Source organism: Hypanus sabinus, chromosome 22, assembly GCF_030144855.1.
Source record: "Hypanus sabinus isolate sHypSab1 chromosome 22, sHypSab1.hap1, whole genome shotgun sequence".
Classification (NCBI taxonomy): domain Eukaryota; kingdom Metazoa; phylum Chordata; class Chondrichthyes; order Myliobatiformes; family Dasyatidae; genus Hypanus; species Hypanus sabinus.
The window spans coordinates 9641059-9667288 of record NC_082727.1 but is presented as its reverse complement, the minus strand read 5'-3'; the positions used below and the strand labels follow the sequence as shown (position 1 = coordinate 9667288).

Sequence of the window (26230 nt, the reverse complement as noted above, 5' to 3'; positions counted from 1 at the left end):
ATTCCTGGCCTCAAAGTTTACCTCGTTTATTCTATTTAGCTAAGCAACGCAGATTCGGCCCTTCTGTCCCCTTGAGCAGCACCGCCCCAGCAACCCCGACGACCCTGATCTCAGCCTAAGCCAATCGCAGGACCATTTACAACGATCGGTTAACCTACCCAATACGACTCCGGACCGTGAGACAACCGGAGTACCTGGGCACTTTGCCCTTTTTTATTTACCTGCACTGCACCTTCTCGGTCGCTTTTACACTTCATTCTTCATTGTTATTTTTTACCCTGTTCCGCCTCAGATCCAATCCGTACGAACAGTTTGTATGTTGACACGAGACAGTGATAAACCATACCAATTACTTCCGGCAGCATCACACGTGGTTAGCTACAGCTAAGAATGGTTGACAGGAAAACATCCGCCATACAGACTTTTGTGTATTTATCTGTTTAGATGCAGCACAGAACAGGCCATTCCAGCCCGACCAGTAACCCACCCTTTTAAACTTAGCCTAATCACAGGACCATTTACAATGACCAATTTGCCTACTAACTGGTATGTGGGAGGAAACTGGAGCACCCGGAGGAAACCCACGTGGTCACAGGGAGAACGTACAGACTCCTTGCAGACAGCGCTGGAATTAAACTCCAGACGCTGACGGCCCGAGCTGTGATAACAATACACTAACCGCTACACTGCCGTGTACTTTACAAGAAACAACACAACTGGAACAAGCAGGACAAAGTCCGTTCTAGTGCAACGTGATCGAAGTGGCCGCGGTGTTGCTGGACTCCGATAGTGTTTGGGCTCCTGCTGGTTAGTTCAAGAACTGAATGGTGAAGGGAAGTAGCTGTTTCTGAACCTGGAGGTGTGGGGCTTCAGGCTTCTATACCTCCTGCTGTCTGGCTGCGAGAAGATAGCGTCGGCCCAGGTTCTTTGATAATAATATCACCTGTGTTTTTCCTTGATTGGAATCAATAACTGTGGCTCCATTGTGACTGACAGATGTAAACACCTCCGGAGCTGTAGTGATGTTCCTTGGCAGTGTTGGTATAGGGTTTATTATTGTCACATGTACTGAGCTAGTGAAGAATGTTGTTTTGCATGCCATCCATGCACATCATCTATACACTGAGGTAGTACAAAGGCAAGAGCAGTACAGGAATGTAGAGTCAAGTGTTAAAGTTCCAGGGAAATAGGACCAGTGACAAGGCAGATTGTGAAGTCAAGAATTCATCGTTATCATGCAAGAGGTCCATTCAAGGGTATTCTGGAAGCTGTTCTGGTGGTGCGTGTGTTTTACATCTTCTGCCTGCCTGATGAAAGGTGGGTGGGGTGGATGGAGAAGCGAGGATACCCAGGGTAGGAGGGGGTTTTTGATTATGCTGCTGGCTTTGCTGAGGCAGTGGGTGGTGTAGGGAGGCTGGTTTTCAAGATAGACTGGGCTCTGCCCACCACTCATTGTGTTTGTGGGAAAAGCATAAGACATAGGAGCAGGATTCCACCATTCAGCCCATCTAACCAACTCGCCCGTTGATCATGACTGATTTAATTCCTCACTCAACGTTGTTCTCTTCCATTCTCCCTGTAACCTTCGATGCCCTTACTAACCAACCTCCACTTTTAGTATACCCAATGATTTGACCTCCGCAGCAGTCTGTGCAAAGAATCCACACATTCCCCACCCTCCAGCTGGTGAACTTCCTCCTCATCTTTGTACTAAAGGGATGTCTTTGCATCCTGAGGTTGTTGCCATTTCAGGCTGTGACGTCTCCAGTGGTTTGTTTTTTATTGTTTGTCCATAAACATTGACGAGGGTCGATGGGGCCGTGCCATATCCCTTTGGGCTTTGGGGGCGTGGAGGTACTGGTATGTTTTCTAGGCCACAGGCTGGACCAAGGCAAGCTATTGGTGATATTTGCATCTAGGAACTTGTGGCTCCCAGCCACCTCCACCTCAGTGTGCACACAGCCCTGCTTCCTGAGCTCTATTGCTGATGCTGAAGAAGAGGTTGTCGTCTTGGTATCAGCCACTAGGCTGCCTATCTCCTTCCTGTATTTATCATGTCATTCATGCAATGCAATAGATCCTTTCTCCCATGGTCCACTCTCCTGCCCTATCAGATTCCTCCTTCTTCAACCCATTACCTTACCCCCCTGTCACCTTCCAGCTTCTCACTTCATCCTCCCTTTCGCCTTCCCCCTCATCTATTACCTTCTAGATTGTTCTCCTTCCCCTCCCCCAGCTTCTTATTCTGGCTTCTTCCCTCTTCCTTTCCGGCCCTGGTGTAGGGTCTCGGCTTGAAATGTTGGCACTTTACTCCTCTCCATAGACCTGCTGAGTTCCTGCAGCTCTTTGCGGGTGTGCATCCTCTTCTTCCTGCTGTTTGAGATCTGGCTCCACACATGCTGGTGGTATCTCTGAGCCTGTAGATGAAGCTGGAGGCAAATCTGTCCCTGCAGTAATTGTAGAGTTCGGGGGCTGAGGTGGCAGCCTTGTGGGGCACCAGTGTTGTGGATAATTGCGGGGAGGTGTCACTGCTTATCATGTCTACATTTGCAGCACGTTGATAAACCTGCCTTCTCCTTCCACCCACAGTTACAGTCAGAAGAGTCCAGCTGGGATCGGACGTGCTTCTGCAGTGCCCACTTACTTCGAACATAGCCACAGTGCAATGGAAAGTCAACGAGGAAGAAATGGCCAGAGGTGATGGGACACAGTACCGGCAAGGAGACAGCTTGCTGGTGTTGAGGAATGTGCAGGCTGATAGCAGTGGAACATACAGCTGTTTTGCCCAGGAAAATGGGGTGAGCCGTGCAGTGGCCTCGTACAACGTCAACGTGACAGATGACTCATCACGTTCCACGCACCTTTTGCCTCAGCACCAGTTGTCCAGGGGCCGGGAGTTCATGTATCTGATCCTCGTCACCGTGCTGGGTGCCCTCTCCTTGGTCCTGAGCACTCTGTCCATCTACCTTGTCTGCTCGCCCACCAAGCGGGGCAACTATGATGTGCACCTGCCCCAGACGTCACTGGTGGAGCTGCAGAACATCTCGGGCAGCTGCCCGGGCAAGGCCGAGGAGGGCGAGGAGCGGCGGTACTCCGGCGAGCGCTTCCTGAAGATCATCCCCGGCGAGGGAGCCACAGCCGGCAACCACCGCGCCCAGGCCGCCGAGCTGCTGCCCCCTCCTCCGCCTCCGCCGCCCCTCCCGCTCACCGCCGACTCGGCAGGCTCCACCCCCAACGGGCTGCCCGGCCTGCCCCACGTGCTGCGCAAGATGAACGGCAACAGCTACGTGCTGCTGCGGCAGGCCAGCGAGCAAGAGGCCACCTCGCCGCACTACCACTCGTTCACGGAGGAGCTGAGCAAGATGCTGGAGAAGCGGAAGCACGCCCAGCTGCTGGAGAAGCTGGATGAGAGCTCGGTGTGAGAACAGGGCTGGAGGAGGTGCCGCTGACCTCCCGGACTCCGAATGACCTACCTCATTCAGTATTCAAGGAAGCACCCATTATGTGTTCCACCCCTACCCTTCCAGACTTGTACCTTTCAAAAATCCTGTAAATACGATTTTGTTTAGTTAAAGAGATTTTATATGGAATCTTTGTAAGGACAGAAGGAGACTGAAGTGAGACATTGCTTGCAGCCCCAACTCTGCCCCAAGCATAGAGGTTGACTGGCTTGCTCCCATTCCTATGGGGAGAAAACTCTCTTAAGAGGCAGTTTGCTACAAGTGGGCAGGACAATCACTGAGGTGAGTCGGACGTTGAATCTGTTTGTTGCTTTGTCTGGAGTGATGTTTGTGGAGTAATAAAAAGCACGTAAGATTGATAGCAGATATTTGAAACTGTTTTGTCACTGGCACTAACTGAGTGAGGGTGGGTTGGCTATTTGATAGCGTCGACCAGCAGAAGTGAGTGTAAAGGCAGCCGGTATCCTCACCCTTGCTGAGCACTGGTGATTAGAGATGCATTTCTTTTGCCTTGCACTGCCTTGCTCTGTGACACTGTCTCCTGGACCCCGCTAGCTTTCTTAGAGTCTTAGAAAAATTCCAACCAGATCCTTAGAACATAAAACAGTACAGGTCCTTCAGCCCGTGACCTCTTAACATATTCCAAGATCAAAATAACCCTTCCCTCCCAAATAAACCACTATTTTTATTTCATCCATGTGCCTGTCTTTGAGTCTCTTAAATGTTTCCAATGTATTTGTCTCTACCACCACCCTGCTGTGTGTTCTATGCTCTTACCATTCTCTGTGTCAAAAGCCTACCTCTGAAATCACTCCTGCAGTCACCTTAAAAGTGTGTCCACTTGATGTAGCTATTACCGACCTGGGAAAAAGGTATTGGCTGTCCACTCTATTCTTTTTACCTTATACACCTCTATCAAATCACCTCTCATCCTTCTTTGCTCCAAAGAGAAAAGCCCAAAGCTTGCTTGACCTTTCCTAACAAGACATGTTCTCCAATCCAGGCAGGGTCGTGGTAAATCTCCTCCGCACTCTCTCTAAAGCTTCAACGTCCTTCCTGTAATGTGGCGACCAGAACTGAACACGATTCTCCATTTGGCCAAATCGGGCTTAATTCTGAACCGTGCTGCCCTGGAACCCAGAGCTGGTGTGGGGAGTTCGGCTTCAGGACCTAACCCAATTCAGCTGTGTTCAAATTCAATGTTTGCATCAAATGATGTGCTTTCCTGGGAGCCTTTATAATGGACAAACGTGCATGGTGGAAAAGAATTCTTCAAAAAAAAAATTGTCTGCTCGCTTGTAAAAGGGGGTCGTACTATTGAGCCTTGGAAAATACATAGGAACAGGTGTGACAATCACCTAACATCCTATTTATAAAGTGTAAAGGAACTTTTTACCTCAACAGTGCTTAGTTACAGTAGAGTAGATGCCCTGGCAGACCAAGGCATGTGGCCATTGGGAGGCAGTGATAGACTCTGAGGTTTAAGGTAAAGCAGAGGGATGGGGTTTACTCAGTACAAGGAGACAGTGGATATGGTTGTGGACGAGATGATCAAGAACATGAAGTAGATCTTGTTTGCTATGGCTGTGGGGTATCTTGTTGCTTGCCTCATGGTGGGGGTTGGTAGTGTGAGGTCATTTATCTTGCAGCAGGTGGGAGAGGCAAGGGTACAGGGCTCCCTTCCCTCAAGTCCAAACTCAGCCAGCCGGGTTTCAACAACAACTCAACAAGGAATGTGTCGGATCAGCTCTTTGCCTCGCTGGCCTCTAGTGCAGAGACCTAGGACACCACAGAGAAAGGGTAAGTGAAGGACTTTAGGACTTTATTCCCTAGAGCACAGGAGAATGAGGGGAGATTTGATAGAGGTATACAAAATTATGAGTGATATAAATAGGCTAAATGCAAGCAGGATTTTCCCACTGACGTTGGAAAAGACTAGAACTAGAGGATTAAAAGTGCAAGGTGAAAAGTTTTTAAGGGGAACATGAGGGAGAACTTCACTCAGAAGGTGATGTGATTGTGGAACGAGCTGCCAGCAGAATTGATGGATGTGGGTTTGATTTTGACATTTAAGAGAAATTTAGATAGGTACATGGATGGGGGAGGTATGAAAGGCCATTGTCCAGGTGCTGGTCAATGGGACTAGGCAGGTTGGGTTTGGCATGGACTAGATGGGCCTGTTTCTGTGCTGTGGTATTCTATGAAGCAAAACAGTCATTTAACCTTGGGAGGGAGAAGGGCGGGGTGGGGAAGAATGTTTTGTTTACTGAAGAATGGTTGGTTAATCTGGGGAGGGTGAAGGCGGGGTAGGGAAGAATGCTTTGATAGCTAAGTAGAATATTACATGTCTCAGCATTGCGCACAGAGCCAGGTTAGTACGGGTAACAACTCTCCCCTGAGAACCACTAATAAACCAAATTAGATTGGAGCTTTCAATAAGAGATGAGGTAATACTGGGATTGGCGTTTTGGGCATTGAGGTCCATGGGATGGGTGCAGGAAAATGTGGGAACGTGCCTTTGAGGTAGGAGATCAGTCGTGGTTCTCGTTGAAGGCCAGAGCAGACATAAAGGGCCAAACAGCCCATCTTTGCTTCTGTTTCTTATGCCTCCTTTCTAGAGTGAGACAGATCTATCTCGATTAGCCAAACCTCTTCACAACAGGATATTTCCATCTGGATTGATCCCAAGTGTCAAAAGTGAAAGGTCATCTGCTGTGAAAGAGGCCATTTCAACTGCAGGGAACTGGTTGTTAGTTATCAGTGAGACAGCCATTGGGGTTATTGGGAGCCTGGTGGCCAATTGGATGAGATCTTGATATCAGATGGGCAGGTAGTTCGATGGTGAACCAACATGGGAGCATGAGACAGGTAACTGTAGCGACCCAACACAAAGTGAAGCACCAATCAGGAACTGAGACTAAAAGAGAGCCCCAAGTCATTGGAACTAGAAGGCTATAAATAATAATCTGCATAAATGCTTTGTCAAATGTTAATAAGCACAGAAAGACCCATAGATATGAGCTGTAACTCTTGCAATTGAGATATATTTTTGGAACGATGTATGAGAGTGGGGTCTAATTGTTCCTAATCCATATTGGAGTTTGTATATGTTTCCTGGCCAATTCTGCGATGTAACCAGTGTAATTTATTTGTGGATCATGCTGTATATCTGTACATTAAATTAATCTTTTATCCATTCTTATTGTGTTCGTTAATACGTTACCTCTAATATAAAAACCTGGCATTGTGCCTTTCCCAATTACAAGTTAAAGCCCAGAATTTACATTTTAATCCACTGACAGACATCTGGGGAAAACCAGCAATTACAGTCCATCGCTAGCCTCCCACTCAGCTGAGTGGTGTTGTGGTACGTCAGGGAGCCTCAGGGTTCGATGTGTTGTGCATTTAGAGATGCTTTTCTGCACAACACTGTTGTAACACACGGTTATTTAAGTTACTATTGCCTTCCTGTCACTTGAACCAGTCTGGCAAAAGTTGGGAAAAAGCCAGAATAAGAGGGTGGGGAGAGGGGAAGGCATGCAAGCTGGCAGGTGATAGGTGAGACCAGCTGATGGGGAGGTGTGTGTGTGGGAGTTGGGGATTAAAGAGAAATTGGGAGGGGAGAGGTGGAAGAGGTAACGGGCTGAAGAAGGAATCTCGTGCGAGTGGACAGTGGACCAAGCGAGAAAGGGAAAGAGGAGGGTCACCAGAGGGAGGTGATGGGCAGGTGAGGGGAGGGGAGGGAAGGCGCAAGAGGTGAGCCAGAATGGGGGATGGAAAAAGGGAGGTGGGGGAGAAATTACTAGAAGTGGGAGAGATCAGTGTTCATGTTGAAGACCCAGATAGAATATGAGGTGTTGTTCCTCCGACCAGAGTGTGGCCTAGGCTGTGAAGAGTGCCAACTGCAGTTCTTTGGGATTATGTTAGCAGTGAGGGATAGTATCACTTGTTGTTTCCCCCTATGTGCCTCGAAGGTAATAAAGGCTCATTATAGTTTAGCAACCTGACTAGCAGGACAGGATTAATGTGGGAGGGAACTTGCTAGTTACAGTGTAGCTCAGACTTCTCACAGGAGAAACCTGCTGAGTCAGGCAATAAACAAATTTTCCTTTTGATTCCAGCACTGTTTTCCCCAGTCTGGACTCGGTCACACTGGTGAATATACTGAATGTCACATTCCAGATCGCACCAACACCTGAGGTAAAGATGAGTTCAGTGAATTGTTGGTGAGGCTGCACTTGAAATACTGTGTGCAGTTTTGATCAACACATTATAGGAAAAATGTGATTAAGCTCCCAAGAGAATACTGGCAGAACTAGAGGCCCGGAGTTAGAGACAGAGGCTGGGTCTCTGTGGGGAGAGGGTGACCAGGCTGGGTCTCTATAGGGAGATGCTGACCAGGTTGGGTCTCTGTAGGGAGAGGTTGACCAGGCTGGGTCTCTGTAAGAAGATGCTGACCAGGCTGGGTCTCTATAAGATGCTGACCAGGCCCGGTATCTATAGGGAGATGCTGACCAGGCTGGGTCTCTGTAGGGAGAAGTTGACCAGGCTGGGTCTCTGTAAGAAGATGCTGACCAGGCTGGGTCTCTATAAGAAGATGCTGACCAGGCCCGGAATCTATAGGGAGAGGGTGACCGGGCTGGGTTTCTATAGGGAGAGGGTGACCAGGCTGGGTCTCTATAGGGAGAGGTGACCAGGCTGGGTTTCTATAGGGAGAGGTGACCAGGCCGGGTTTCTATAGGGAGGTTGACCAGGCCGGGTCTCTGTAGGGAGAGGTTGACCAAGTTGGGTCTCTATAGGGAGAGGGTGACCAGGCTGGGTTTCCATAGGGAGAGCTTGACCAGGCTGGGTCTCTATAGGGAGAGGTTGCCAGGCTGGGTCTCTATAGAAGAAGGTTGACCAGGCTAGGTCTCTATAGGGAGAGGTTGACCAGGCTGGGTCTCAGTAGGGAGAGGTTGACCAGGCTGTGTCTCTATAGGGAGAGGTTTGACCAGGCTGGGTCTCTGTAGGGAGAGGTTGACCAGGCCGGGTCTCTATAGGGAGAGGTTGACCAGGCCGGGTCTCTATAGGGAGAGGTTGACCAGGCCGGGTCTCTATAGGGAGGGGTTGACCAGGCTGGGTCTCTGTAGGGAGAGGTTGACCAGGCTGGGTCTTTGTAAGAAGAGGTTGACCAGGCCGGGTCTCTATAGGGAGAGGGTGTCCAGGCTGGGACTCTATAAGAAGATGCTGACCAGGCCCAGTATCTATAGGGAGAAGGTGATCAGGCTGTGTCTCTGTGGGGAGAGGGTGACCAGGCTGTGTCTCTATAGGGAGAGGTCGACCAGGCTGAGTTTCTATAGGGAGAGGTTGACCAGGCCGGGTCTCTATAGGGAGAGGTTGACCAGGCCGGGTCTCTATAGGGAGAGGTTGACCAGGCTGAGTCTCTGTAGGAAGAAGGTGACCAGGCTGGGTCTCTATAGGGAGAGGTTGACCAGGCTGGGTCTCTGAAGGGAGAGGTTGACCAGGCCGGGTCTCTATGGGGAGAGGTTGACCAGGCTGGGTGTCTGTAGGGAGAGGGTGTCCAGGCTGGGTCTCTATAAGAAGATGCTGACCAGGCCTGGTATCTATAGGGAGAAGGCAACCAGGCTGTGTCTCTGTGGGGAGAGGGCGACCAGGCTGTGTCTCTATAAGAAGATGCTGACCAGGCCCGGTATCTATAGGGAGAAGGTGACTAGACTGGGTCTCTATAGGGAGAGGGTGACCAGGCCGGGTTTCTATAGGGAGAGGTTGACCAGGCTGGGTCTCTATAGGGAGGGGTTGACCAGGCTGGGTCTCTGTAGGGAGAGTTTGACCAGGCTGTTTTTCTATAGGGAGACGTTGACCAGGCCGGGTCTCTATAGGGAGAGGTTGCCCAGGCCAGGTCACTATAGGGAGAGGTTGACCAGGCTGGGTCTCTATAGGGAGAGGTTGACCAGGCTGTGTCTCTATAGGGAGAGGTTGACCAGGCTGGGTCTCTTTAGGGAGAGGTTGACTAGGCTGTGTCTCTATAGGGAGAGGTTTGACCAGGCTGGGTCTCTGTAGGGAGAGGTTGACCAGGCCGGGTCTCTCTAGGGAGAGGTTGACCAGGCTGGGTCTCTATAGGGAGAGGTTGACCAGGCCGGGAGAGGTTGACCAAGTTGGGTCTCTATAGGGAGAGGGTGACCAGGCTGGGTTTCCATAGGGAGAGGTTGACCAGGCTGGGTCTCTATAGGGAGAGGTTGACCAGGCTGGGTCTCTATAGAAGAAGGTTGACCAGGCTGGGTCTCTGTAGGGAGAGGTTGACCAGGCTGGGTCTCTATAGGGAGAGGTTGACCAGGCTGGGTCTCTATAGGGAGAAGTTGACCAGGATGGGTCTCTGTAGGGAGAGTGTGACCAGGCTGGGTCTCTATAGGGAGAGGTTGACCAGGCTGGGTCTCTGTAGGGAGAGGTTGACCAGGCCGGGTCTCTATGGGGAGAGGTTGACCAGGCTGGGTCTCTGTAGGGAGAGGGTAACCAGGCTGTGTCTCTATAGGGAGAGGTTGAACAGGCTGGGTCTCTATAAGAAGATGCTGACCAGGCCCAGTATCTATAGGGAGAAGGTGACCAGGCTGGGTCTCTATAAGAAGATGCTGACCAGGCCGGGTTTCTATAGGGAGAGGTTGACCAGGCCGGGTCTCTATAGGGAGAGGTTGACCAGGCCGGGTCTCTGTAGGGAGAGGTTGACCAGGCCAGGTCTCTATAGGGAGAGGTTGACCAGGCTGTGTCTCTATAGGGAGAGGTTTGACCAGGCTGGGTCTCTGTAGGGAGAGGTTGACCAGGCCGGGTTTCTATAGAGAGAGGTTGACCAGGCTGGGTCTCTATAGGGAGAGGTTGACCAGGCCGGGTCTCTATAGAAGAAGGTTGACCAGGCTGGGTCTCTATAGGGAGAGGTTGACCAGGCCGGGTCTCTATAGAAGAAGGTTGACCAGGCTGGGTCTCTATAGAAGAAGGTTGACCAGGCTGGGTCTCTGTAGGGAGAGGTTGACCAGGCCGGGTCTCTATAGGGAGAGGTTGACCAGGCTGGGTCTCTATAGAAGAAGGTTGACCAGGCTGGGTCTCTATAGAAGAAGGTTGACCAGGCTGGGTCTCTATAGAAGAAGGTTGACCAGGCTGGGTCTCTGTAGGGAGAGGTTGACCAGGCTGGGTCTCTATAGAAGAAGGTTGACCAGGCTGGGTTTCTGTAGGGAGAGGTTGACCAGGCTGGGACTCTGTAGGGAGAGGTTGACCAGGCCGGGTCTCTGTAGGGAGAGGTTGACCAGGCTGGGTCTTTGTAGGAAGAGGTTGACCAGGCCGGGTCTCTATAGGGAGAGGTTGACCAGGCTGGGTCTCTGTAGGGAGATGGTATCCAGGCTGGGTCTCTATAAGAAAATGCTGACCAGGCCCGGTATCTATAGGGAGAAGGTGACCAGGCTGTGTCTCTGTGGGGAGAGGGTGAACAGGCTGTGTCTCTATAGGGAGAGGTCGACCAGGCTGAGTCTCTGTAGGGAGAGGTTGACCAGGCCGGGTCTCTATGGGGAGAGGTTGACCAGGCTGGGTCTCTGTAGGGAGAGTTTGACCAGGCTGTTTTTCTATAGGGAGACGTTGACCAGGCCGGGTCTCTATAGGGAGAGGTTGACCAGGCCGGGTCTCTATAGGGAGGGGTTGACCAGGCTGGGTCTCTGTAGGGAGAGTTTGACCAGGCTGTTTTTCTATAGGGAGACGTTGACCAGGCCGGGTCTCTATAGGGAGAGGTTGACCAGGCTGGGTCTGTATAGGGAGAGGTTGACCAGGCTGTGTCTCTATAGGGAGAGGTTGACCAGGCTGGGTCTCTGTAGGGAGTGGTTGACCAAGTTGGGTCTCTATAGGGAGAGGGTGACCAGGCTGGGTTTCCATAGGGAGAGGTTGACCAGGCTGGGTCTCTGTAGGGAGAGGTTTGACCAGGCTGGGTCTCTGTAGGGAGAGGTTGACCAGGCCGGGTCTCTATGGGGAGAGGTTGACCAGGCCGGGTCTCTGTAGGGAGAGGTTGACCAGGCTGGGTCTTTGTAGGAAGAGGTTGACCAGGCTGGGTCTCTATGGGGAGAGGTTGACCAGGCCGGGTCTCTGTAGGGAGAGGTTGACCAGGCTGGGTCTTTGTAGGAAGAGGTTGACCAGGCCGGGTCTCTTTCGAGAGAGGTTGACCAGGCTGGGTCTCTATAGGGAGAGGGTATCCAGGCTGGGTCTCTATAAGAAAATGCTGACCAGGCCCGGTATCTATAGGGAGAAGGTGACCAGGCTGTGTCTCTGTGGGGAGAGGGTGACCAGGCTGAATCTCTATAGGGAGAGGTTGACCAGGCCGGGTCTCTATAGGGAGAGGTTGACCAGGCCGGGTCTCTATAGGGAGAGGTTGACCAGGCCGGGTCTCTATGGGGAGAGGTTGACCAGGCTGGGTCTCTGTAGGGAGAGGGTGTCCAGGCTGGGTCTCTATAAGAAAATGCTGACCAGGCCCGGTATCTATAGGGAGAAGGTGACCAGGCTGTGTCTCTGTGGGGAGAGGGTGACCAGGCTGTGTCTCTATAGGGAGAGGTTGACCAGGCTGGGTCTCTATAAGAAGATGCTGACCAGGCCCGGTATCTATAGGGAGAAGGTGACCAGGCTGGGTCACTATAAGAAGATGCTGACCAGGCTGCTTTTCTATAGGGAGAGGTTGACCAGGCTGGGTCTCTATAAGGAGATGCTGACCAGGCCCGGTATCTATAGGGAGAAGGTGACTAGACTGGGTCTCTATAGGGAGAGGGTGACCAGGCCGGGTTTCTATAGGGAGAGGTTGACCAGGCCGGGTCTCTATAGGGAGGGGTTGACCAGGCTGGGTCTCTGTAGGGAGAGTTTGACCAGGCTGTTTTTCTATAGGGAGACGTTGACCAGGCCGGGTCTCTATAGGGAGAGGTTGCCCAGGCCGGGTCTCTATAGGGAGAGGTTGACCAGGCTGGGTCTCTATAGGGAGAGGTTGACCAGGCTGTGTCTCTATAGGGAGAGGTTGACCAGGCTGGGTCTCTGTAGGGAGAGGTTGACTAGGCTGTGTCTCTATAGGGAGAGGTTTGACCAGGCTGGGTCTCTGTAGGGAGAGGTTGACCAGGCCGGGTCTCTCTAGGGAGAGGTTGACCAGGCTGGGTCTCTATAGGGAGAGGTTGACCAGGCCGGGTCTCTATAGGGAGAGGTTGACCAGGCCGGGAGAGGTTGACCAAGTTGGGTCTCTAAAGGGAGAGGGTGACCAGGCTGGGTTTCCATAGGGAGAGGTTGACCAGGCTGGGTCTCTATAGGGAGAAGTTGACCAGGCTGGGTCTCTATAGAAGAAGGTTGACCAGGCTGGGTCTCTGTAGGGAGAGGTTGACCAGGCTGTGTCTCTATAGGGAGAGTTTTGACCAGGCTGGGTCTCTTTAGGGAGAGGTTGACCAGGCCGGGTCTCTATGGGGAGAGGTTGACCAGGCCGGGTCTCTATAGGGAGAGGTTGACCAGGCCGGGTCTTTGTAGGAGGAGGTTGACCAGGCCGGGTCTCTATAGGGAGAGGTTGACCAGGCCGGGTCTCTATGGGGAGTGGTTGACCAGGCTGGGTCTCTGCAGGGAGAGGGTATCCAGGCTGGGTCTCTATAAGAAGATGCTGACCAGGCCCGGTATCTATAGGGAGAAGGTGACCAGGCTGTGTCTCTGTGGGGAGAGGGTGACCAGGCTGTGTCTCTATAGGGAGAGGTCGACCAGGCTGAGTCTCTATAGGGAGAGGTTGACCAGGCCGGGTCTCTATAGGGAGAAGGTGACCAGGCTGGGTCTTTATAGGGAGAGGTTGACCAGGCTGGGTCTCTGTAGGGAGAGGTTGACCAGGCCGGGTCTCTGTAGGGAGAGGTTGACCAGGCTGGGTCTCTGTAGGGAGAGGTTGACCAGGCCGGGTCTCTATGGGGAGAGGTTGACCAGGCTGGGTCTCTGTAGGGAGAGGGTGTCCAGGCTGGGTCTCTATAAGAAAATGCTGACCAGGCCCGGTATCTATAGGGAGAAGGTGACCAGGCTGTGTCTCTGTGGGGAGAGGGTAACCAGGCTGTGTCTCTATAGGGAGAGGTTGACCAGGCTGGGTCTCTATAAGAAGATGCTGACCAGGCCCGGTATCTATAGGGAGAAGGTGACCAGGCTGGGTCTCTATAAGAAGATGCTGACCAGGCCGGGTTTCTATAGGGAGAGGTTGACCAGGCTGGGTCTCTATAGGGAGGGATTGACCAGGCTGGGTCTCTGTAGGGAGAGTTTGATCAGGCTGTTTTTCTATAGGGAGACGTTGACCAGGCCGGGTCTCTATAGGGAGAAGGTGACCAGGCTGGGTCTCTGTAGGGAGAGGTTGACCAGGCCGGGTCTCTATAGAGAGAGGTTGACCAGGCTGGGTCTATAGGGAGAGGTTGACCAGGCCGGGAGAGGTTGACCAAGTTGGGTCTCTATAGGGAGAGGGTGACCAGGCTGAGTTTCCATAGGGAGAGGTTGACCAGGCTGGGTCTCTATAGGGAGAGGTTGACCAGGCTGGGTCTCTATAGAAGAAGGTTGACCAGGCTGGGTCTCTGTAGGGAGAGGTTGACCAGGCTGTCTCTATAGGGAGAGTTTTGACCAGGCTGGGTCTCTGTAGGGAGAGGTTGACCAGGCTGTGTCTCTATAGGGAGAGTTTTGACCAGGCTGGGTCTCTGTAGGGAGAGGTTTGACCAGGCTGGGTCTCTGTAGGGAGAGGTTGACCAGGCCGGGTCTCTATGGGGAGAGGTTGACCAGGCCGGGTCTCTATAGGGAGAGGTTGACCAGGCTGGGTCTTTGTAGGAAGAGGTTGACCAGGCCGGGTCTCTGTAGGGAGAAGGTGACCAGGCTGGGTCTCTGTAGGGAGAGGTTGACCAGGCTGTGTCTCTATAGGGAGAGTTTTGACCAGGCTGGATCTCTGTAGGGAGAGGTTGACCAGGCCGGGTCTCTATAGGGAGAGGTTGACCAGGCTGGGTCTCTGTAGGGAGAGGGTATCCAGGCTGGGTCTCTATAAGAAAATGCTGACCAGGCCCGGTATCTATAGGGAGAAGGTGACCAGGCTGTGTCTCTGTGGGGAGAGGGTGACCAGGCTGGGTCTCTATAGGGAGAGGTTGACCAGGCCGGGTCTCTATGGGGAGAGGTTGACCAGGCTGGGTCTCTGTAGGGAGAGGGTGTCCAGGCTGGGTCTCTATAAGAAAATGCTGACCAGGCCCGGTATCTATAGGGAGAAGGTGACCAGGCTGTGTCTCTGTGGGGAGAGGGTGACCAGGCTGTGTCTCTATAGGGAGAGGTTGACCAGGCTGGGTCTCTATAAGAAGATGCTGACCAGGCCCGGTATCTATAGGGAGAAGGTGACTAGACTGGGTCTCTATAAGAAGATGCTGACCAGGCTGCTTTTCTATAGGGAGAGGTTGACCAGGCTGGGTCTCTATAGGGAGGGGTTGACCAGGCTGGGTCTCTGTAGGGAGAGCTTGACCAGGCTGCTTTTCTATAGGGAGACGTCGACCAGGCTGAGTCTCTATAGGGAGAGGTTGACCAGGCCGGGTCTCTATAGGGAGAGGTTGACCAGGCTGGGTCTCTATAGGGAGAGGTCGACCAGGCTGAGTCTCTATAGGGAGAGGTTGACCAGGCTGAGTCTCTATAGGGAGAGGTTGACCAGGCTGATTCTCTATAGGGAGAGGTTGACCAGGCCGGGTCTCTATAGGGAGAGGTTGACCAGGCTGGGTCTCTGTAGGGAGAGGGTGACCAAACTGGGTCCCTATAGGGAGAGGTTGACCAGGCTGGGTCTCTGTAGGGAGAGGCTGGGTCTCTATAGGGAGAGGTTGACCAGGCTGGTTCTCTATGGGGAGAGGTTGACCAGGCTGGGTCTCTATGGGGAGAGGTTGACCAGGCCGGGTCTCTATAGGGAGAGGTTGACCAGGCCGGGTCTCTATGGGGAGAGGTTGACCAGGCTGGGTCTCTGTAGGGAGAGGGTGTCCAGGCTGGGTCTCTATAAGAAAATGCTGACCAGGCCCGGTATCTATAGGGAGAAGGTGACCAGGCTGTGTCTCTGTGGGGAGAGGGTGACCAGGCTGTGTCTCTATAGGGAGAGGTTGACCAGGCTGGGTCTCTATAAGAAGATGCTGACCAGGCCCGGTATCTATAGGGAGAAGGTGACCAGGCTGGGTCACTATAAGAAGATGCTGACCAGGCTGCTTTTCTATAGGGAGAGGTTGACCAGGCTGGGTCTCTATAAGGAGATGCTGACCAGGCCCGGTATCTATAGGGAGAAGGTGACTAGACTGGGTCTCTATAGGGAGAGGGTGACCAGGCCGGGTTTCTATAGGGAGAGGTTGACCAGGCTGGGTCTCTATAGGGAGGGGTTGACCAGGCTGGGTCTCTGTAGGGAGAGTTTGACCAGGCTGTTTTTCTATAGGGAGACGTTGACCAGGCCGGGTCTCTATAGGGAGAGGTTGCCCAGGCCGGGTCTCTATAGGGAGAGGTTGACCAGGCTGGGTCTCTATAGGGAGAGGTTGACCAGGCTGTGTCTCTATAGGGAGAGGTTGACCAGGCTGGGTCTCTGTAGGGAGAGGTTGACTAGGCTGTGTCTCTATAGGGAGAGGTTTGACCAGGCTGGGTCTCTGTAGGGAGAGGTTGACCAGGCCGGGTCTCTCTAGGGAGAGGTTGACCAGGCTGGGTCTCTATAGGGAGAGGTTGACCAGGCCGGGTCTCTATAGGGAGAGGTTGACCAGGCCGGGAGAGGTTGACCAAGTTGGGTCTCTAAAGGGAGAGGGTGACCAGGCTGGGTTTCCATAGGGAGAGGTTGACCAGGCTGGGTCTCTATAGGGAGAGGTTGACCAGGCTGGGTCTCTATAGAAGAAGGTTGACCAGGCTGGGTCTCTGTAGGGAGAGGTTGACCAGGCTGTGTCTCTATAGGGAGAGTTTTGACCAGGCTGGGTCTCTGTAGGGAGAGGTTGACCAGGCCGGGTCTCTATGGGGAGAGGTTGACCAGGCCGGGTCTCTATAGGGAGAGGTTGACCAGGCCGGGTCTTTGTAGGAAGAGGTTGACCAGGCCGGGTCTCTATAGGGAGAGGTTGACCAGGCCGGGTCTCTATGGGGAGTGGTTGACCAGGCTGGGTCTCTGCAGGGAGAGGGTATCCAGGCTGGGTCTCTATAAGAAGATGCTGACCAGGCCCGGTATCTATAGGGAGAAGGTGACCAGGCTGTGTCTCTGTGGGGAGAGGGTGACCAGGCTGTGTCTCTATAGGGAGAGGTCGACCAGGCTGAGTCTCTATAGGGAGAGGTTGACCAGGCCGGGTCTCTATAGGGAGAAGGTGACCAGGCTGGGTCTTTATAGGGAGAGGTTGACCAGGCTGGGTCTCTGTAGGGAGAGGTTGACCAGGCCGGGTCTCTGTAGGGAGAGGTTGACCAGGCTGGGTCTCTGTAGGGAGAGGTTGACCAGGCCGGGTCTCTATGGGGAGAGGTTGACCAGGCTGGGTCTCTGTAGGGAGAGGGTGTCCAGGCTGGGTCTCTATAAGAAAATGCTGACCAGGCCCGGTATCTATAGGGAGAAGGTGACCAGGCTGTGTCTCTGTGGGGAGAGGGTAACCAGGCTGTGTCTCTATAGGGAGAGGTTGACCAGGCTGGGTCTCTATAAGAAGATGCTGACCAGGCCCGGTATCTATAGGGAGAAGGTGACCAGGCTGGGTCTCTATAAGAAGATGCTGACCAGGCCGGGTTTCTATAGGGAGAGGTTGACCAGGCTGGGTCTCTATAGGGAGGGATTGACCAGGCTGGGTCTCTGTAGGGAGAGTTTGATCAGGCTGTTTTTCTATAGGGAGACGTTGACCAGGCCGGGTCTCTATAGGGAGAGGTTGACCAGGCCGGGTCTCTATAGGGAGAGGTTGACCAGGCCAGGTCTCTATAGGGAGAGGTTGACCAGGCTGGGTCTCTATAGGGAGAGGTTGACCAGGCTGTGTCTCTATAGGGAGAGGTTGACCAGGCTGTTTCTCTATAGGGAGAGGTTTGACCAGGCTGGGTCTCTGTAGGGAGAGGTTGACCAGGCCGGGTCTCTATAGAGAGAGGTTGACCAGGCTGGGTCTATAGGGAGAGGTTGACCAGGCCGGGAGAGGTTGACCAAGTTGGGTCTCTATAGGGAGAGGGTGACCAGGCTGAGTTTCCATAGGGAGAGGTTGACCAGGCTGGGTCTCTATAGGGAGAGGTTGACCAGGCTGGGTCTCTATAGAAGAAGGTTGACCAGGCTGGGTCTCTGTAGGGAGAGGTTGACCAGGCTGTCTCTATAGGGAGAGTTTTGACCAGGCTGGGTCTCTGTAGGGAGAGGTTTGACCAGGCTGGGTCTCTGTAGGGAGAGGTTGACCAGGCCGGGTCTCTATGGGGAGAGGTTGACCAGGCCGGGTCTCTATAGGGAGAGGTTGACCAGGCTGGGTCTTTGTAGGAAGAGGTTGACCAGGCCGGGTCTCTATAGGGAGAAGGTGACCAGGCTGGGTCTCTGTAGGGAGAGGTTGACCAGGCTGTGTCTCTATAGGGAGAGTTTTGACCAGGCTGGATCTCTGTAGGGAGAGGTTGACCAGGCCGGGTCTCTATAGGGAGAGGTTGACCAGGCTGGGTCTCTGTAGGGAGAGGGTATCCAGGCTGGGTCTCTATAAGAAAATGCTGACCAGGCCCGGTATCTATAGGGAGAAGGTGACCAGGCTGTGTCTCTGTGGGGAGAGGGTGACCAGGCTGGGTCTCTATAGGGAGAGGTTGACCAGGCCGGGTCTCTATAGGGAGAGGTTGACCAGGCCGGGTCTCTATAGGGAGAGGTTGACCAGGCCGGGTCTCTATGGGGAGAGGTTGACCAGGCTGGGTCTCTGTAGGGAGAGGGTGTCCAGGCTGGGTCTCTATAAGAAAATGCTGACCAGGCCCGGTATCTATAGGGAGAAGGTGACCAGGCTGTGTCTCTGTGGGGAGAGGGTGACCAGGCTGTGTCTCTATAGGGAGAGGTTGACCAGGCTGGGTCTCTATAAGAAGATGCTGACCAGGCCCGGTATCTATAGGGAGAAGGTGACTAGACTGGGTCTCTATAAGAAGATGCTGACCAGGCTGCTTTTCTATAGGGAGAGGTTGACCAGGCTGGGTCTCTATAGGGAGGGGTTGACCAGGCTGGGTCTCTGTAGGGAGAGCTTGACCAGGCTGCTTTTCTATAGGGAGACGTCGACCAGGCTGAGTCTCTATAGGGAGAGGTTGACCAGGCCGGGTCTCTATAGGGAGAGGTTGACCAGGCTGGGTCTCTATAGGGAGAGGTCGACCAGGCTGAGTCTCTATAGGGAGAGGTTGACCAGGCTGAGTCTCTATAGGGAGAGGTTGACCAGGCTGATTCTCTATAGGGAGAGGTTGACCAGGCCGGGTCTCTATAGGGAGAGGTTGACCAGGCTGGGTCTCTGTAGGGAGAGGGTGACCAAACTGGGTCCCTATAGGGAGAGGTTGACCAGGCTGGGTCTCTGTAGGGAGAGGCTGGGTCTCTATAGGGAGAGGTTGACCAGGCTGGTTCTCTATGGGGAGAGGTTGACCAGGCTGGGTCTCTATGGGGAGAGGTTGACCAGGCTGGGTCTCTGTAGGGAGAGGGTGTCCAGGCTGGGTCTCTATAAGAAAATGCTGACCAGGCCCGGTATCTATAGGGAGAAGGTGACCAGGCTGTGTCTCTGTGGGGAGAGGGTGACCAGGCTGTGTCTCTATAGGGAGAGGTTGACCAGACTGGGTCTCTATAAGAAGATGCTGACCAGGCTCGGTATCTATAGGGAGAAGGTGACTAGACTGGGTCTCTATAAGAAGATGCTGACCAGGCTGCTTTTCTATAGGGAGAGGTTGACCAGGCTGGGTCTCTATAGGGAGGGGTTGACCAGGCTGGGTCTCTGTAGGGAGAGCTTGACCAGGCTGCTTTTCTATAGGGAGACGTTGACCAGGCTGGGTCTCTATAGGGAGAGGTTGACCAATTTGGGTCTCTATAGGGAGAGGGTGACCAGGCTGGGTTTCCATAGGGAGTGGTTGACCAGGCTGGGTCTCTATAGGGAGACGTTGACCAGGCTAGGTCTCTATAGGGAGAGGTTGACCAGGCTGGGTCTCTATAGGGAGAGGTTGACCAGGCTGGGTCTCAGTAGGGAGAGGTTGACCAGGCTGGGTCTCTATAGGGAGACGTTGACCAGGCTGGGTCTCTATAGGGAGAGGTTGACCAAGTTGGGTCTCTATAGGGAGAGGGTGACCAGGCTGGGTTTCCATAGGGAGAGGTTGACCAGGCTGGGTCTCTATAGGGAGAGGTTGAACAGGCTGGGTCTCTATAGAAGAAGGTTGACCAGGCTGGGTCTCTATAGGGAGAGGTTGACCAGGCTGGGTCTCAGTAGGGAGAGGTTGACCAGGCTGTGTCTCTATAGGGAGAGGTTTGACCAGGCTGGGTCTCTGTAGGGAGAGTTTGACCAGACCGGGTCTCTATAGGGAGGGGTTGACCAGGCTGGGTCTCTGTAGGGAGTGGTTGACCAGGCTGGGTCTTTGTAGGAAGTGGTTGACCAGGCTGTGTCTCTATAGGGAGAGGTTTGACCAGGCTGTGTCTCTATAGGGAGAGGTTTGACCAGGCTGGGACTCTATAGGGAGACGTTGACCAGGCTGGGTCTCTATAGAAGGTTGACCAGGCCGGGTCTCTATAGGGAGAGGTTGACCAGGCCAGGTCTCTATAGGGAGGGGTTGACCAGGCTGAGTCTTTGTAGGAAGAGGTTGACCAGGCCGGGTCTCTTTCGAGAGAGGTTGACCAGGCTGGGTCTCTATAGGGAGAGGGTGTCCAGGCTGTGTCTCTATAAGAAGATGCTGACCAGGCCCAGTATCTATAGGGAGAAGGTGACCAGGCTGTGTCTCTGTGGGGAGAGGGTGACCAGGCTGTGTCTCTATAGGGAGAGGTCGACCAGGCTGAGTTTCTATAGGGAGAGGTTGACCAGGCCGGGTCTCTATAGGGAGAGGTTGACCAGGCCGGGTCTCTGAAGGGAGAGGTTGACCAGGCCGGGTCTCTATGGGGAGAGGTTGACCAGGCTGGGTCTCTGTAGGGAGAGGGTGTCCAGGCTGGGTCTCGATAAGAAGATGCTGACCAGGCCTGGTATCTATAGGGGGAAGGCGACCAGGCTGTGTCTCTGTGGGGAGAGGGCGACCAGGCTGTGTCTCTATAGGGAGAGGTTGACCAGGCTGGGTCTCTATAAGAAGATGCTGACGAGGCCCGGTATCTATAGGGAGAAGGTGACTAGGCTGGGTCTCTATAAGAAGATGCTGACCAGGCTGCTTTTCTATAGGGAGAGGTTGACCAGGCCGGGTCTCTATAGGGAGGGGTTGACCAGGCTGGGTCTCTATAGGGAGAGGTTGACCAGGCTGCTTTTCTATAGGGAGACGTTGACCAGGCTGGGTCTCTATAGGGAGAGGTTGACCAGGCCGGGTCTCTATAGGGAGAGGTTGACCAGGCCTGGTCTCTCTAGGGAGAGGGTGACTAGGCCGGGTTTCTATAGGGAGGGGTTGACCAGGCCTGGTCTCTATAGGGAGAGGGTGACCAGGCCAGGTCTCTATAGGTAGAAGGTGACACACTGGGTCTTTATTCCTTGAATGAAGGATTAGATTATTTTAGATTAGCTTTATTATATTTTCACTTGTACATTGAAACATTGAGATGCTTCATTTACATCAATGACCAACACAGTCTGAAGATGTGCTGGGGCCAGACCCAAGTGTTGCCATTATTCTGTTGGCAACGTAGCGTGCCTGTAACTTACTAAACCTTTCTAATTCATTTGTCTTTGGACTGTGGGAGGAAACCAGAGCAGCTGGAGGACAGTCACATGGTCACAGGGAGAACATACAAACTCCTTACAGCGAACCCTGATCGGCAGGAATTGAATCCCAGTCACTGTACATTACTCTCGCCACTACACTACCATATGTATTATAACGAGAGGTAACCTCAGAGAAATGTTTAAAGTTATGACAGCCATGGATAAGGCAGATTTCAATATCTTTTCCCCAGGATAGCGGAGTCCAGAACTCGGTTTAGGTTGAGAAAGGCAAGGTATAAAAGGGGTCTGAGGGGCAACTTCTCCACACGAGGGAGAGGGGAGTGAGTATATGGAATAAGTTGCCAGAAGTGGTCAAGGCAGGTACAATTGTATCATTTAAGAAGCCCTTGGATAGGTACATGGAGGGAGAGGTCTTTGAGTGATATGGGGTGAACACAGGAAATTGGAACTAGCTGAACGGCTGCAGTGGTTGGCTCGGCCTGTTATCCATGCTATATTTCTCTGTGACCTTCTGTGTCCGATTTACATTTTCTTTAACTCAGTCAGTCGGGAATTGATTCATGTTAAGTGCTGCTGTAACAAGGCATTTATGAGATTTTATAGCACATAGTTATTTATGGCAGTCCAGAGGCAAGTCCAGAAATTCAGGTTCAAATTCCAACGTGGCAGCTGAAACCTTTTTAGTCAGTCGAATATGGAATGTGTTGCTCATGGAAGTGGTTGAGGCAGCTACAATAACTTTTCAAAGAATTATATTAACTGCACAAACAAACATGTTAATTTAAGTGTTCGGGCCGGCCGGTGGTATATTGGTCTCAGCACTGGACTTCGAGGCAGCTGGTCCTGAGTCTCAGTCCAGCTGGGTCCCAACCTGGGCAGCACGTGGACTGGAACCTGGAAAGCCCTGTGGACAACTGCACTATTCAGGGGTTGCCATGAGATGACAACGACTCAGCGAACAATTTATGTTTGTCATGTTTATAACTTATTGAGTTATCACTGCTGCAAAAAAAAACACAAATTCATAGCATTTACACCCTGGGTGCATTGACCTATGAACTTAGAAAAAGGTACTTGAGTGGGAGAGGTTTAGACTAGCAGTTCCCAACCTTGGATCCACAGTTAATGGTGAGGATCCATGGCATGAAAAAGGTTGGAAACCCTTGGTTTAGTGGGACTTGGGCAAATGGGACTAGATCGGATTGGCATGGGCCAGTTGGGTGAAGGGTTTGTTTCTGTACTATTTTACTCTATATAAAGCTTCATGTGAACTGTGGAACTTCAGTATTGTAAATCAAAAACCTTCTGGTTGAGGAATGGTTTTAAGGAAGACCAGGGAAAGGTGGGCACCCCAGGGGTATACACTGTATGTGCCAAAGATATTTGCACAGTACAGTATTATTGGACAATTAGACACAATTTTTGTTTCTGGTTGTTCTGTCTGTTCTGAACTTCCAATATACCTTATTCATAAGTATTGTTGTAAACATAGAGGATGCTAAAAATGCTCCGTATGACATCCAGCTTCAATGGAGAAAGAAGCACCGTGACCCTTCATCAGAAATTAATGCAGTTGTCTTTGGGTATGTCATTGTGTGTATTGGAAGTGGTGGGTGATAGATGCTCGATTGGTCAGGGTGGGATAGCTTGGGGAGTAAGACTGCTTGGTGAGTGAGATTGCTCGGAGAACGGGACTTCCTGGAGGTGGGACTGCTTGGGGAATCGGATTGCTCTGTGAGTGGGATTTCTTGGAGATGGGACTGCTTGGGGAATGGGATTGCTTGGGGAGTGGGATTGCCCAGGGAGTGGACTTGCTCTCAGCACAGATTAGACAGGTTTAAGTTTTATCCTTTTGATGTGATAAAGAAATAAGGTAAATACTGAAAACCCTTCAGTTTGGGATGAATAGAGAAAAGCATTACAGTCTGCTTTATCACTGAAGACCACAGCCTACAAAGTAGACAGGATCTGCAAAATTCCCAGTGGTTTATTCTTAGCATTTTCTTACTATGGTGATTATGCAAAATCAAACTTTGATCTGTGTCTGAACCCAGTCCTCAGTGTAGACCTTGACCCACAAGTCTTTTCAGTGATTTTGTTTGTGTCTAGGTATCTATCCTTCAACACTTTTTCCATTGACACTCCTCACTGTGGAAGAAAATCAGGCCAGAATTTGCAGGAGAGGTGCATTTCTTGAACCTGAACAACAAATTTCATGACATATGTCAGTGATATGAAACCTGGTTCTGATTTCAGAGTCTGAATGCTTCAGGACTGAGACCTCCAAAGCTGTTTTGCTGAAAGGGCATTGAGGTGAAAGATCTATGAATGCCACCTGACCTGCTGAGAGTTTGCAGTGTTTGCAATTTCTCCTCATGTTACTCTCTCCTTGAACTCACTGAACTGTATGATACCAGAGGCCAGAGCCGATAACAGCACAAGGGGTTTGGCTTTTCTGACACAGAGCCCTTCTAGATATGATTTAAAGACTGAGAAAGAGACTGAAAAAATAGAAAAGGAAATTTAAAAAAAAGGTGACATTATCTGAACGGTGTAGAGTTAGGTAAGGGAGAATTACAAAGAGGTCTAGGAGTCCTTGTTCATCAGTCACTGAAGGTGAATGAGCAAGTGCAGCAGGCAGTGAAGGAGGCTAATGGAATGTTGGCCTTTATTACAAAGGGAATTGAGTACAAGAGCAAGGAAATCCTCTTGCATTTGTACAGGGCCCTGGTGAGACCACACCTGGAGTATTGTGTACAGTTTTGGTCTCCAGGGTTAAGGAAGGGCATCCTGGCTGGAGAGGAAGTGCAGCGTAGATTCACGAGGTTAATTCCTGGGATGTCCGGACTGTCTTACGTAGAGAGGTTAGAGAGACTGGGCTTGTACACGCTGGACTTGAGATTGAGAGGGGATCTGATTGCAACATATAAGATTATTAAGGGATTGGACAAGATAGAGGCAGGAAATATGTTCCAGATGCTGGGAGAGTCCAGTACCAGAGGGCATGGTTTGAGAATAAGAGGTCAGTTATTTAAAACAGAGTTGAGGAAAAACTTCTTCTCCCAGAGAGTTGTGGGGGTCTGGAATGCACTCCCTCGGAAGGCAGTGGAGGCCAATTCTCTGGTTGCTTTCAAGAAGGAGCTAGATAAGTATCTTATGGATAGGGGAATCAAGGGATATGGGGACAAGGCAGGAACCGAGTATAGATAGTAGATGATCAGCCATGATCTCAAAATGGCGGTGCAGGCTCGAAGGGCCGAATGGTCTACTTCTGCACCTATTGTCTATTGACTTTGAGAGGCGAGATGAACTGGAATGCATTAAGTATCTCTATTACAACAAAATGTTTAAAACTTGAAGGATTTATAAAGTTGTTACTGGGATTGAGGGGGGTTTGGGTTATAGGGAGAGGGGGGATAGGCTGTGATCTTTTCTCAGAAGACTGAGGGTTGACCTTGGAGAGGTTTTCAAAATCCAGGGTGGCATAGAGAAACAAACTGATGTTCAGTGCCACCTGCCTGCGTTTGATCCATCTTCCCCTCTTCTTGCTTCTACCATCTTGGGTCCTATGCCGCCAGGTTCGGGTGTGGTAGTTGTCCTGCTGACGCGGGACTGCCGGATTAGCCCTCACTCGCCTCGGCGCTGAATGGACTCACGTTCAGCCACTCTGTAGTTCATGGTCTATATATTATGTGTTTAACTATTTGCACCATTTGTTCTGCGTTGCGCGTCAGATGTGTCACTCTCATTGTGTGTGTCCTTTTCCATGGACTCCTTTGTGTTCCTTTGCCTGGAAGAAGATGCATCTCTTGTGGTTTACATATTTTGGTAATAACTTGAACTTCAAACTTTTGATGACCAGAGTCTTTTCCCCAGGGCAGGGAGCCCAAAACTAGAGGGCACAGGTTTAAGTTGAGAGGACCTGAGGGGCAACTCTTTTCCACTACACAGAGGGCGACGGGCAATTGGAATGAGCTGCCAAGGGAAGAGGATACGTTAACGATATATAAAAGACAGTTATGCAGATAGGAAAGTGTCAGGAGGATTTGGGCCAGTCGCAGGCAAATGGAACCAGCTCAGTTAGGCAACTTGGTCAGCATGGGTAATATGGGCCGAAGGGCCTGTTTCTGTGTGAGTCTATTATCAGAGGTTACTGGGTGTAGGAATGAGGCTCTGGCGTTTAAATTGGCCGGTTAATGCAAACAACACATTTCTCTCACGTTTTGAAGTACGGGTGATAAACAAATCGGAATGAATGTGGCGTTGTGGAGGAGTGAGCCTCCTCCCTGACAAAGCACTTGTGTCGTTAAATAGCAGCCATACCATAACAATAAGGGACAGAGAAATATTTTCATGGGCTCAGGGTGGAGAGGAACGGATCCTCCTGCAACCTCACACTGGATCTCTTCCCCAGCTTTACTCACACAAAGGCAGGGGGCTATTAAACAGACAGCTATCTGAAGTCTGGGGCAAAGTTGCAATCTGAAAAAATGCTAAAATATTCCCGACTCTGCAAAAGATCATCTGGTTTGATTGAGTCAGTGTGCAGGCTGCGTGGCAGTACTACAGCACAACGATCAGGTATTTACCTCCTGAAGCAGGTAATGGAGCGTGCGACAGTCACAGGAATCTCCTCTGTGCTCTCAGTGAACTGGTCATTCCACTTGCGAGTCAGATAGTTACATTAAAATGACTACACCCTCACTTCTGATTATCGATTGGGAATCCCTGCTTTTCAGCCAGCCTGCAGCTTCGCTTTTCTTTCAGGCTGGTTGGTTGGAGCATGACCAGCAGGTTACCTCTCAGTCCATCGAGCTCTTGGAGTTGAGAAGGCTCATCTCTCGCTCCAGAGCTAATACGAGAGGGCATAATTTTAAGATGATTGAAGGAAAGTATAGGGAGGGGGTATGACAGGGGTAAGATTTTTTTACACAGAGAGTGGGG

At 51.7% G+C, this 26230-nt stretch overlaps 1 protein-coding gene across 5 annotated transcripts in view; it reads left to right on the top strand.

Annotated features, from left to right (window-relative positions):
• LOC132379315 (semaphorin-4G-like) overlaps positions 1 to 26230 on the top strand; it is a 232914-nt gene that overhangs the window by 158415 nt on the left and 48269 nt on the right. For 2 of the 5 annotated variants that reach the window (XR_009507384.1, XR_009507383.1), the window contains exons 14-15: positions 2590 to 3743; positions 7583 to 7661. Coding sequence is in view for 1 of the 5 variants with exons in the window: in XM_059947021.1 (XP_059803004.1) it covers positions 2590 to 3422 (833 nt within the window). In the remaining 4 variants the exon portion in view is untranslated. Of the gene's footprint in view, positions 1 to 2589; positions 6660 to 7582; positions 7662 to 26230 lie in introns of those variants that run through there. The other 3 variants (XR_009507382.1, XR_009507385.1, XM_059947021.1) reach the window with 3 other exon arrangements.